At 40.4% G+C, this 13573-nt stretch overlaps 1 protein-coding gene across 5 annotated transcripts in view; it reads left to right on the plus strand.

Annotated features, from left to right (window-relative positions):
* The window catches only part of ccdc88c (coiled-coil domain containing 88C), a 58353-nt gene that overhangs the window by 34544 nt on the left and 10236 nt on the right, over positions 1–13573 (plus strand). For all 5 annotated transcript variants that reach the window (XM_029460427.1, XM_029460425.1, XM_029460428.1 and 2 more), the window contains 9 exons: positions 63–173; positions 534–695; positions 843–1120; positions 5080–5223; positions 5638–5824; positions 6008–6153; positions 6640–6729; positions 6848–7152; positions 12911–13000. In XM_029460427.1, the coding sequence (XP_029316287.1) occupies positions 63–173; positions 534–695; positions 843–1120; positions 5080–5223; positions 5638–5824; positions 6008–6153; positions 6640–6729; positions 6848–7152; positions 12911–13000 (1513 nt within the window). The remainder of the gene's footprint in view (positions 1–62; positions 174–533; positions 696–842; positions 1121–5079; positions 5224–5637; positions 5825–6007; positions 6154–6639; positions 6730–6847; positions 7153–12910; positions 13001–13573) is intronic.

Genomic DNA, 13573 nt, shown 5'->3' on the forward strand with positions numbered 1-13573 from the left:
ACCAAAAAGCTTTCCAGATTATGAGGTGTGGTAGAGTGTGTTACAATATTTTCTTTTCCCAGGTGGAAGAAAACCACAACTCCCAGCAGCGCTCAGGAAGTGACCGGGGTCAAGGGTCAGCCACTGCTGAACTGCTACGAATCAAAGATCATCTTATTGATGTAGAAAAGACTGTAAGATTATTGTTTTAAATTCCTGAATAAGAGCCTCACCGTACATCTCATATTACTGTTTCTATTTTTAATTGTTGCATATATTTACATTTACAAGTTATTTAGTTTTTGTTAGTGTTTATCCGTATTTTATGTGGCATATTTAATGTTCTTTTATGTGTTTATTTTCCTATAAGTGATTCCTTCATAATTGACCCTTTTCACACAGTAAATGACATGTATATGATATGATATACGATATGTTATATGTTCCATTATTGGACCATCATGTTCACAGGAATTACTTGATGTGCCTCTTATTTTCCATTTTCTCTTAGTAGGTTGAGTTATTAATTGCTTGGGTGCCACTATTTTCTCTAGAATGCCTCCCTGCAGACAGCGAGCAGTCTGTTGCAGGGGCAGCTCAAACAGCTGGAGAAGCAGAACACATCTGTTAACAACCAGATGTTGGAGCTGCAGCGGCACACCACCACCCTGCAGGAACAGAATTCAGCCTTACATAAACAGACAGCAAAACTACAGGTAAACAATATCCCGTTTAGTCACGTAGTATTTTTATAAAACTGGGCTAATTAGTGACAGTTACATCATTTGTACTATATTTCTCCAGGTAATGTTTTTATTTTTTTTTATCACCACTGAGTTTTAATGGATGTCACTGTGTCTTAGGTGGAGAACTCCACGCTCTCTTCCCAGAGTGCATCTCTCATGGCCCAGAATGCCGTGCTGCAGGGCCAAGTTACCGCCTTGGAGTCGGAGGTAGAGTCGTGGCAGAGACAGCGCGAGGAGGCGTGGCGAGGCAGAGAAAACGTGCTCAGCGATCATGAACGCCTGCTGAACGTTCATGAGAGGCAAGCGCTGGAGTATGAGCAGCTGATCAGTCAGCACGCTGCACTGAAAGGCAAACAGAGGGGGCTAGAGAGTGAGCACAGGACGCTGCACAGCAAGTAAGTGAAGAATCAAAGATGCTCTATAACAAAAGAGGACGCATTACAAGTGTCACCAATGATATGCAATGATATACACTTCCTGTCTCATGAGTGGCTGCAGTCACACATATTAAGCAATACAAAAATGAGTTAGCGAGGACATTCACGCTGACACCGTTTGACTTTTTGACTACGCTTTGTGTTGTCAGATCTCACAATAGTTTGTTGCCAAATCAGACACATCAATATCGAACAAAGGACATTTTCTTTCCGTCCGTCTGGAAATACCATTTTAGTGTCAGGATGTTCAAAAGATGGGTGGCTTGTAATTAATATGTCCAATATTTACTTGACTATGGGGCGAAATAATGAGTTATAATCTGTGTTCATGTCACTTCTCCCACTTCTCCCATTGGAGCTCGTAGACTCACAAAGAGGCAGGGCCCATTTCATCAGCTTTTAATGGAAGAAGCTAAAATGCATTTAGTTGTCTGTTAGTCACAGTGAAATTGCGATTAGAGCATCTTAAGCTTCTGTAATGTGACATGTTGAAGCGGAATATGTGGGCGGGGTTTAGTTACGACAGGGACTTAAGTGAAATCCTTGAAATTTTATTGAATTGCAAAAAAGTGGCTTTGTGGATATACAGAGCTGTGGAAATCAAATCAAATCAAATCAAATTTATTTGTATAGCCCAATATCACAAATTATACATTTGTCTCAGTGTGCTTTACAGACTGTACAGGTTACGACACCCTCTGTCCTTAGACCCTCGCATCGCACAAGGAAAAACTTCCTAAAAGAAACCCCATAATTAAAGGGGATATGGAGCTGTAGGAATGTTCACCTCCACCCGTACCTCCCAGTACCTGACAGCTGACATCTAAACACACACCTGCTCCTAGGATGTAACAATCGAGTGATGCTTTCTATGAGGGGGGGGTTATTTGATTGGACACCTTTTATGTAACGGGCCCAAGTTCAAGATGAGAAAGAGAGAGATATGGAGATGAAAATACAAACAGAAGATTTGTATTTATTTTTTAAACACGCGGGATTAGAACTTGGAACATATCATTTGAATGAAGATGCTTTGCTACTACTTGTTAAAAAGGGAAGGAGGTGTATAAGCTTGCAGACAAATGTAAGGTAGCATTACTTACTTAACCAATTATGTACCATTGTTGAAAACAACATAGACATGAGCTGGTGTTTAGTAGATATAAATCTTTATTTAGGTAAGAACTTAAGTTGTCCTGTCTCGTAGCTATACTATAGTTCTAACCAGTAGTTGTCCTTTTAGTAAATAAAGGACTGAGACAGAAGTAGACAGAACTCCACTTGAGCTCTATATACCGTATGTAAACATATTTCATCGTACACATGGACACATGCACACAGTGTTCTCAGTTCTCAGTCAAGCTTACTTTGTTGATTATTGCCCACCAGTGGCTGTCGGTCACAGTATCATTGAGCAGTGACAGCGACATCAACACACATTGTAACCACAGCTCAACTCTCAACTCATACAATTTGCTGTAGGTATTTGTTCCATTTTGTTTTCAGGGTATTTTTCTCTTCTTCCTTTTTTAAAATCACTGTAATATCAAACCAGGAATGTCCCTATCAAGATTTTTGGCCAATACTTTAAGTATCTCATATATTACATATTAACCTAAATGTTAATTTAAAAATGTATCTACCACGTTGCATAGCTGTAACAATAACAGCTGTATTCTATTTAATTTGACACACCTTATTTTTCGTCAGCTACATAATCTACTGAAGGCTTTGGTTAAAAAATACTAAGTTAAGTAAATTAAGTAAAGTTTCAATTTGACTGAAATTGCCTGGAGAGAAGACTTCTCACTCTGCTGGAGTTGTTGGGACTTCTTCCCCATTACTTTTGTAAAGGTTTCAGAGATGGTTCACAGAGTAAAATTGTCAATGACAGAGAACAAAGTGGATTTGATTGTAGATTTATTTGATGTGTTGTTATGCTTGCTTGAATCAAATCAAATCAAATGTATTTATATAGCCCAATATCACAAATTATACATTTGTCTCAGTGTGCTTTACAGACTGTACAGGATACGACACCCTCTGTCCTTAGACCCTCGCACCACACAATGAAAAACTCCCTAAAAGAAACCCCATAATTAAAGGGGAAAAATGGAAGAAACCTCAGAGAGAGCAACTGAGGAGGGATCCCTCTCCCAGGACGGACAGACGTGCAATAGATGTCGTGTGTACAGGATAAACAACATAGTACAAATACAACATTTGACAGAAATGATGTTGTGTTGAAAAAAGAGAAAGTTTGGATGAATCCAGGAAAATGTCAAAAAAGCTTCCCGGTGTCCAGCAGGACCAGGGCAGCAGGCGCTGTCACGATTCATGATCCTGACGTAAACTTTATCAGTGGCAACCTGCCACATGAGAGACAGAAACTGAGTTAGTAACATACATTTACATACATGCATACAGATAGAGAGGGAGAAGAAGAGAGGGAGGGGATGAAAGAGGAAGAGAAGGAGGAGAGCAGGGAGGTGTCCCCTGGCAGTCTAAGCCTATAGCAGCATACTAGGGGCTGATCCAAGGCAAGCCTGAGCCAGCCCTAACTATAAGCTTTATCAAAAAGGAAAGTAATTAGCCTGCTCTTAAATGTGGAGAGGGTGTCTGCCTCCCGAACACAAACTGGAAGCTGGTTCCACTGGAGAGGAGCTTGATAGCTGAAGGCTCTGGCTCCCATTGTACTCTTAGAGACTCTAGGAACCACAAGTAACCCTGCAGTCTGGGAGCGTAATGCTCTAGTTGGTTTATAAGGTACTATGAGATCTTTAAGATATGCTGGAGCCTGACCTTTAATTGATTTGTAAGTCAGGAGAAGGATTTTGAATTCTATTCTGTATTTTACTGGGAGCCAGTGCAGAGCAGCTAATACAGGAGTAATATGATCCCGTTTCCTTGTTCTAGTCAATACACGTGCCGCTGCATTTTGGATCAACTGAAGAGTCTTTTTGGGACAACCTGATAACAATGTTCCCCTCCCAGTACCTGACAGGAACATGAGCTGACTCTGAACTTGTTTACTCCCCTTGGCCCCACAATGGAAACAGGACTGACTATGTTTAATTAGCAAAATAAATTTAAAACTCTGTTCAGTTTAGAGATCACCACATGCTAATCCAGTTTGTCGGCACGTCCTCAATAACTGATATTTAAATCAGCCCATATATGGCATATGGCACCCTCTGTCCTTACACCCTTGCAGTGGATAATCAAAAAGACAACTCCCCAAAAAACTCCCAATTAAAGGGGGAAAATGGAAGAACCTCAGGGAGAGAAACTGAGGAGGGATCCCTCTCCCAGGACGCACAGACGTGCAATAGATGCCGTGTGTACAGGATAAACAACACTAACATCACTACATAAACGATACATATGACAAAATGATAATGTGAACATACTGCATATGAAAAAGATGGATCCAGGAGGATGTCAAGCAGCTTCAAAGTGTCACCAACACAAATGACTATGATAATAACTACAATTATTATTATAACAGCTCTATAAAAATATGACTAATAATTATAATAACTAAGAATATGAACAATTATAATAGTAGTAGCAGTGGGCGTAAAGCAGGACCCCGGCAACAGGAGCAGCCAACATCCTCACACTGCCAATCTGACTCGTGCTACATCAAAGTTTAGAGATTCATCTGATGCTCTTATTCCAAGAAAACATCAAATTGATGCATCACTGATCACCGTTTCATACTTTTTCCCTGTATTTGTATTTGTGAAAACTGTGTCTGTGGTCTTCACAGGCGAAGAAAGTAGTTGCCATAGTGAGCTACAAGTGTTTATGAAACCAGTGCAACCAAACATGACCATGATGCTTTTTCAAGTTAGGATCACAGACAATATCATGCATAAATAACCCCGCTGCTCTGTCTGTCTGTCCGTCTGCAGGTATTGTACTTTGTTGCAGCAGAAGGAGAAATGGGAGGAGCAGGAGGGGCTTGGTCGGAAAGAGAAGGAAGAACTTAACCAGGAGATTCAGAAGAATCGGCTACTACAGCAAGAGAATCTACAGCTAAAAACCGAAGTGGACAGGTAGTGTATTTGTACACACAGTTACACCGTCAGATGTTAACAAAAAGACAGATTGTTGTCGATAGCTTTGCTTTGAAAATGGTAAAGTGACGTGCCAGAGAGAAATGTCAGACTTCTTGGTGGACAGTCAAATATCAAATAGCCTGATCCCGGCATTTCTGCTTGTTAAAACAGGTATTGCAAAAGAATATTAATTTTGTATCAGGTTTCTAAATCAGCTTGGAAGTTGTTTTCTTTTATAAGCTTTAAGCTTTGAGTGAGGTTCAGGTACAGTGTAGCCACAGTGTTATGGTCAGAGGTAGAACCTGGCAACACCGTCAGCTACAGATTTTGAAACTACTTGTGTTGATCCCTTGACTTTACTCATATTGCTATTCTTTTACTTCTGTCTGAATTCTTCTTCCTCCCCTTTAGATTAACAGAGAGCCAATCACAGCAGTCAGGGCAATGTGAGGGGATGCAGCAGCGCATGAATGAACTCAAGAGCTCATTAAGCTCCGCCCAGCTGGAAGAGAGTCGATGGATGGCACGATATGATTCGCTAATGGAGCAACACCAGGGCCTGGATCTAACCATGACCAAACTAGACAACCATTGTGAGGTAAACTGGGCCTTTAATTCTGCCATGTGGGGAGAAATAAGTGACACATGTTTGTTGTAGCACATCATTGTTTGACTTAAAAACTCTTGAGCTTTCCCTTTGGAGAACAAGTCTGGATCACCATCCCTTTGTCACTTTCCTGAACTGACCCCTGTGTGTTTGTGCACATGTGTGTGTGTTTAGCTGTTGAGTCGACTGAAAGGGAACCTGGAAGAGGAGAACCACCACCTCCTGAGTCAGATCAACCTGCTGAGTCAGCAGAACCACTCTCTACTAGAGAGGAGCATGGAGAGCAAAGAGCTTTATCACCAGGAACAGAAACTATACATGTAACTGCACGCAATACCTGCAACACTTGAAACTGTACACCATAAAACACCTTTACTGATGTTGTACACCAACAGTAAAACAAGCTATACATGTAACAAGACACCCTCACATTAACATGTAATTACCCAGATCTGCTTTAAAAAAATGACACATGTACTCATATGTTGAAACTGTTAATGCAAAGATGAATATTCTGTCCCCATTGGGCGTAAACAGGGTGCAACTTCAACAGATAGCAAACTCCCCACAACACAGTGTTTTGTTTAGTGCACACTGCCATGATTTCACTTTGAAAGCGGGCTGCTGTCCAATTAACATATACTTGCTGGTTTGAATCACATGATTTAAGTCATGTGAGCATTAGGAAAGATATAGTAAATAAATCAGAAATAAATGTAATGTTATGAAACATCCACTGGGTGTCTCTTAAAACAAGCTACTGAAGTATACCATTACAATGTACTACTGTTTCTTTCTTCTGCTAGTGATAAGCTGAACGCTCTTCGTCGTCAGAAAGAAAAACTGGAGGAGAAGATCATGGACCAGTACAAGTTCTACGACCCGACACCTAAAAAGTAATCAACACATTTCATTTTTTAAGAAAATATGGAATATGGAATAGCTGTGTGTAGTGTTGCAATTTTCTGCAGCATCAGCCCCAGACTACAGGTTAATATTGTTGTGTCTTGTCAGGAGGAGTCAGTGGTCTGGAGCCAAAGCTTTTGTCAAACTGATCAAACCCCGAAAGGAGAGCAGCAGGGAGAGAGGGGCCGACCAAAACAAGGAAGGAGGCAAAGAAAGAGAGAGAGCAAAGAGTGCCCCAGACATCCCTCTACCTTCCCCACCTCCTCTACTCCCTCCTGAAATCCCACCCCCAGTTCACCAGCACACAGGAAATGACATGCAAGGCAGTGGCCATGCCCACGGTAACCATAACAACCACACCACCGGCACCAGTCTGGGACCCCAGAGTCCAGCACTCACGCCCATCAGCCGAGGTAAGCACACTCTTTCACACTTCAGACACACATCCTAAATTGCTGATGATGGGTCTTCTTCCTCCCAGGACCCTGACAATTTCCCTGTCAAGGACACAATAACAAGTTTGTTTCATATTTAAATTAATCAGATTAATCTCTATGGTTTCATCTTTTTGGAAGATGATAGAGAGAAAAAGTGTCTAAATAAAATGTTTTATTATGAACACAGAGCATATATCAGGTACCTTTTTACTAATATTTTGGTTCCAAAAGATGTGTCTCCCTGTCTGCTTCTATAGAGGGTGTTGTTGACCACCACAGAACTGACTGACCTCTGTTAAACAACTATTAACATCCACTGTGTCTGTTTCCATAAGTCTCTGCTCCGACTGTAGAAATACACATAGTACAAAGAGGTATTATTTAATCTGTAGGTTTCTACTATATTCTTTCCAAACTTTAATATTTTTTGGATGTGTGCAATGTACAATTATGTTTTACACTTTCAGGTGTTTCGTGATACTTTGTAATTACATTACAAGTTTAAATCTTAAAGTTTAAATTTAGGACCATTTTTAATGGTTTGTGGGACACATTAAGCTTAAATCATTAAATGGATACTTAGATTAGTGGCAACTATTTCTGCATTTGCAATACTTTTGTGACTTTAGAGTGTTAATAAAAGTAACTCTTTGCCATTTGAGTTACTATTATTATCAAATGATAAATACTGTCTTTTTCAATTGAAACATTCTAAAAAGGGAAAATAAGTAATTTCATTGAACATCTAATGTAGGGCTGCGCAGGTATTAACCTTTCATCCTATGATTATAGCAGACACATGTTACAAATAAGCAGTATAATCTAAATATTGATTGAGGATGATTGGGCTCCACTAACACTGACCACCCCTGTACACACCTCCTCTTTATACAAATATAATGTACTGCACTTTTGGTCTTGCTGTCCTTTGGTGGTCAGATGATGTGTGTGTGCACCCAAAAGTGAAATGAAAGAGCTGAAGTGGAACAACGTAATGTCCGTGATCCAAGTTTGCTGTTTTTTCAGTCACATAAAATGTGTCCTTTCTTGTCCAACATTGTAACTCAACAACCCAAACTGGTCAGTGTCAACATTTCGGTATGTCCACTAGATGCCGTGTTCACAGTAATGCCAGAGAACAAGGGCTGGCTTCACTTGCCCTGCTGTGGCTGCTCTGACTATGTTTGACTGGCTGAAGGGCACTAAACTAAATAAAACTAATAATGAAGTCACACAGGACGCAACACTCTGAAATGATGGCAGTCACGATCATGGCGGTAATGGAAATTGTTGGCGGTGTCGTTACTGTGACTGTTTCTCAGCGGTATAAACTAAAACCGGTACATCACCACATCTTTAATCCAACTTGTTACAAGTGGTCACAAGCAGGCATTGTTTTATTTACACATACAAAAAAGGTAGGGAACCACTTTACAGTGGAGCTACCTGATGAATACTTCTAACCATTCTGTCCTAACAATAGAAGTGGGTTCTAATGCATGGGCTTTGTTTATGTTTCTGTTTCCATGGGTTTTCTTTTTAATGCTCTACTCTTGAATTTAATTCTACTCATGGCTGAGCTCAATTCACTCTTAGTGGCTTTTAGATTGAATTCCACCGGCTTGTGGAAGTTGTCATATTCAGTTAAGTTGAAAGATAAACAATGAATATTACCAATTGCTTTATTAAACACCTAAATATGTACAGCATGTCTTGTTTGTCTGCATAAATGATTCCCCAACATAGGCCAGACTTATGCCTACAGTTTTTATTGATCATTTTGCGTTGCACCAGTAGACACACTTTCCTTAAATTCAGAGTGAGCTGAGCTCAGTCTAATGCATGGTTTTACTTGACAATGGATTTCTGTTTTCTTGTTTTTTTCTAATGGACCTTCTTGCATGATATTGATTATTTTGCATTCTGTCAATCACACACTTAATAACTTAATTTACTCACTGTCATTATTTCATCGTTTTCTTTACATTTTTCCATATCTCTCTCCATTCTCTTCATCTCAGCTCCACCCACCCCAAAACGCTTCCGTTTTCTCCGCAGTAAAAGTCAAGAAAAACTCCCCTCTTCCTCCTCCTCCTCCTCCCATCCCTCCCTCTATCTCACTAGAAGACTTCGATTCTGGTCTTCCACTGACATCACAGCTGACCTGACCATCACTAGCCAGCCAAACTCAGCCGACGGAGTATTCTAAAACCCTCCTCCTCATCATCCTTTTTAACCATACACATCATCATCCACATCATCTTCACTGCCGCCTCCACATCGGACTATTCAACAACACTCATCATTGTGACTCTCAGTACTTCACAAATAAATGCCCATATCATACATGCATGCTCTTCATAAACACTAATTCACAAATTGCACACTCCTCAAGCATCCAGATAAACATACAAAACACAGTCAAACAGGTACATGTTGCAGGTGTGAGCCAGCCAGTATTACTAGTAAGTAGCAGATATGGTTTATGTGTGTGTATGAAAAGATGTGTGCACATGAACATGTTTCCGAGCACGCCAGCCATGCCTGCATATATCTGCATTTGAAGAGCTGTACCGAATAGTTTGAAGCTTCAAACCTTCATTCATAACGTAGAAATTCAACATTACAAAGCTGTGCAGCTTTTTGATTTAGATGTTTATTCATTGTGTTTAAACTGGTATTTCTGCACAGTTGCAGAAAAAGATTAGATAAAGGATATGATATTATATAATGATATTCTTCTTTCGTATTATACTGTCCGTAGAATAAGTATTGATTTTTGTAATCCAAACATTTCCAATAACTCCAGAGCATTGTAAAGTAAAACATGTATTTAAGAAGCATAGATCTAATCATTTCCAAATGATTTTCATCTAAAAAAAACCTGCTTCAATCCATATTTCTTGGCGTTTAGCCTTTCAAAAACAAAATTTTCACTGCGGTCAAAAAACGGTTTTCTCTCCCAATTGCCACAAACAAAGGGAGTCACACACCTCTATTAATTGGGCAGTCTAGCACAATCTAACATCACCATAAATTACATTTATATAACCACACATGCACAAGTTATATTCATTAAAGAAACTTGATGTAATAAAAAAAAAAGACTAACTAATTTAATCCGATGAATCACTTTATTCAAATTGAGAATTTAGTTTGAGGACTTTCTTTTTTTAGTTTTTTGTTTAGGATGATGTCATACAATATGACGCCAGACATTCAAAGCTTAATTCAAAAACCTCAATAGAAGCTTCAAATGTAAAAAAAACTAAAAACAAAAGGTACTGCACTAGTATAAATACTACATGTGTGCCTGTGTGTCATCTCACGTAATGTTTTTAATCTGTTTGCTTCACAAAGCTTTGCTGCAGAGTTTTCTCTTAAATCACTCAGCATTGGCAGGTCACCACAGCAACCATACTTCAGCTAACTCGTCACCTAGCACCTCTCTTTCAACCTTTTCTGTCTGTCTACTTGCTTGTCTATCCATCCTCTAACTAAAATGACCGTTTAAAGAAACAAATGCCTATATGGGTTTTTAAACACAAATGCTTTACGTTAATATCAGCATCCTTAAAGCTGTGCTAGCTAGGATAAAAATCAAGACACCATATAAGCTTAAAGCGAGACTCACTTTTCAAAGAAGAAATTCTTCTACAAATGAAAAGTTGAATTCATGAGCAATAGACACATGCATGCTAAATGATACACACATAAGGGCTTTGTCTCCATATCCTTACTTAGTGTAGTATGACCAGTACCTTATGTTGGCTTACAGTATATCTCAAAAGTGAGTACACCCTTTAGATTTTTGCAAATATTCTGTTATATCCTTTCAGGGGATAACATTATCCTACTGAAACTTTGATATAACTTAAAGTAGTCAGTGTGCTGCTTGAATAACAGTATAGATTTATTGTCCTTTGAAAATTACTCAGTACACAGCTGTTAATGTCTAAACAGCTGGCAACAAAAGTGAGTACACCCCATAGTGAACATGTCTAAATTGTGCCCAAAGTGTCAATATTTTGTGTGACCACCATTGTTATCTAGCACTGCTTTAACCCTCCTGGGCATGGAATTCACCAGAGCTGCACAGGTTGCTTCTGGAATCTTCTTCCACTCCTCCACGACGACATCACGGAGCGCACGGATGTTGGACACCTTGCACTCCTCCACCTTCCTCTTGAGGATGCCCCACATGTGCTCAATTGGGTTTAGGTCTGGAGACATACTTGGCCAGTCCATCACCTTAACCTTCAGCTTCTTCAGCAAGGCCGTTGTCATCTTGGAGGTGTGTTTAGGGTCATTATCATGTTGGAAAACTGCCCTACGGCCCAGTTTCCGAAGAGAGGGGATCATGCTCTGCTGCAGGATGTCACAGTATATATTGGAATTCATGTGTCCCTCAATGAAATGCAGCTCCCCAGTGCCGGCAGCACTCATGCAGCCCCAGACCATGATGCTGCCACCACCATGCTTGACTGTAGGCAAAACACATTTGTCTTGGTACTCCTCACCAGGGTGCCGCCACACACGCCGGACACCATCTGACCCAAACAGGTTTATTTTGGTCTCATCAGACCACAGGACATGGTTCCAGTAACTCATGTTCTTGGATTCATTGTCTTCAGCAAACTGTTTGGGGGCTTTCTTATGCATCGGTTTCAGAAGGGGCTTCTGTCTGGGGCGACGGCCATACAAACCGATTTGATGCAGTGTGCGGCGTATGGTCTGGGCACTGACAGGCTGACATCCCACTTCTGCAACCTCTGCAGCAATGCTGGAAGCACTCGCACGTCTATTTTTGGAAACCAACCTCTGGATATGACGCTGAGCACGTGGACTCAACTTCTTTGGTCGACCCTGGCGAGGCCTGTTCCGAGTGGAACCTGTCCTGGAAAACCGCTGTATGATCTTAGCCACTGTGCTGCAACTCATTTTCATGGTGTTGGCAATCTTCTTATAGCCAAGGCCATCTTTGTGAAGCGCAATAATCCTTTTTTTCAGCCGCTCAGAGAGTTCCTTGCGTTGAGGTGCCATGTTGTCCAGCATTCAGAGAGAATTGTGCCCAAAACACCAAATTTAACAGCCCTGCTTATCATTTACACCTGAATCCTTGTAACACTAACGAGTCACATGACACCAGGGCGGGAAAACAACATCATTGGGCACAATTAGGACATGTTCACTATGGGGTGTACTCACTTTTGTTGCCAGCTGTTTAGACATTAACAGCTGTGTACTGAGTAATTTTCAAAGGACAATAAATCTATACTGTTATTCAAGCAGCACACTGACTACTTTAAGTTATATCAAAGTTTCAGTAGGATAATGTTATCCCCTGAAAGGATATAACAGAATATTTGCAAAAATCTAAAGGGTGTACTCACTTTTGAGATATACTGTATATTAGCTATAGCATAGTCACTGACATTACTCAGTCAGGTATTCCATCCATGTTCACACCTTCATTGGCCTGGTATTTAGATGGCTCACTTTGACGAACAAAGATGTCGTGGCCCCTTTCCCCTGACATGGATTAGAAATATCCAGCCATAATGTCTAAAGAGATGCATTAATTGAATAATAACTGATAAGCTTGAATCAACTCATGGATTCCTAATGTCTTGCTTGGCTTTCTTGCTACTTTGTGTAATGCCATATATCTTATGGCTATACTATGGCATACAGGTCCAGAATGGTTCCTTACAACATTCTGATTGGTCTGCAGGTTTGACGGACAGGGGCCGGGGTGTTTATCGTAGCAGTACTCCTGGAAGCAGCAGTGAGAGTGTCAATGGAGATGATGGACATGGACAAGGTAATGAATCTATTATATATATTATATCACATACTGTCTTTCAGAGGCTGTAGCAGGCTCCGTTTTAAAGCTAAAGTGAAGGAACTGGTAATGTGTGGAAATGGTACCAACCATGTCATGCTAGCTTGACAACATCAAATTACATTACAGGTCATTTATCAGACGCTCTTATCCAGAGAGACTTACAGTGAACTAACTACAGGGTCAGTCTCCCTGGAGCACCTCAGGGTTAAGTACCTTGCTCAGGGGCTCAATGGTGGCAGCCCTGGTATTAAACTCACAACCATCGTGTTGTATTTGGAAGTCATACCACTAGACCAGTGTTTCTCAAACTTTTTCAGACCAAGGACCACTTAACCAATAAAAAAAAACTCACGGGTCTCGTCGAGAAGGAAGCTAATAACACTCCAAAGTTAGGCAAAATGTTGGCGACAGTAGTCCCTTTAACTGGAACCTCAAGATATCTGTGAAGTGAAAATGTGTTCTATGGATACCTACAAGTCTCACTTTTACAGACATGCCCACTTTATGTGATTCCTATGCAGTTTGTGGCAAACACCATGCCGTTTTTTG

Source organism: Cottoperca gobio, chromosome 22 (genome assembly GCF_900634415.1).
Source record: "Cottoperca gobio chromosome 22, fCotGob3.1, whole genome shotgun sequence".
Classification (NCBI taxonomy): Eukaryota; Metazoa; Chordata; class Actinopteri; order Perciformes; family Bovichtidae; genus Cottoperca; species Cottoperca gobio.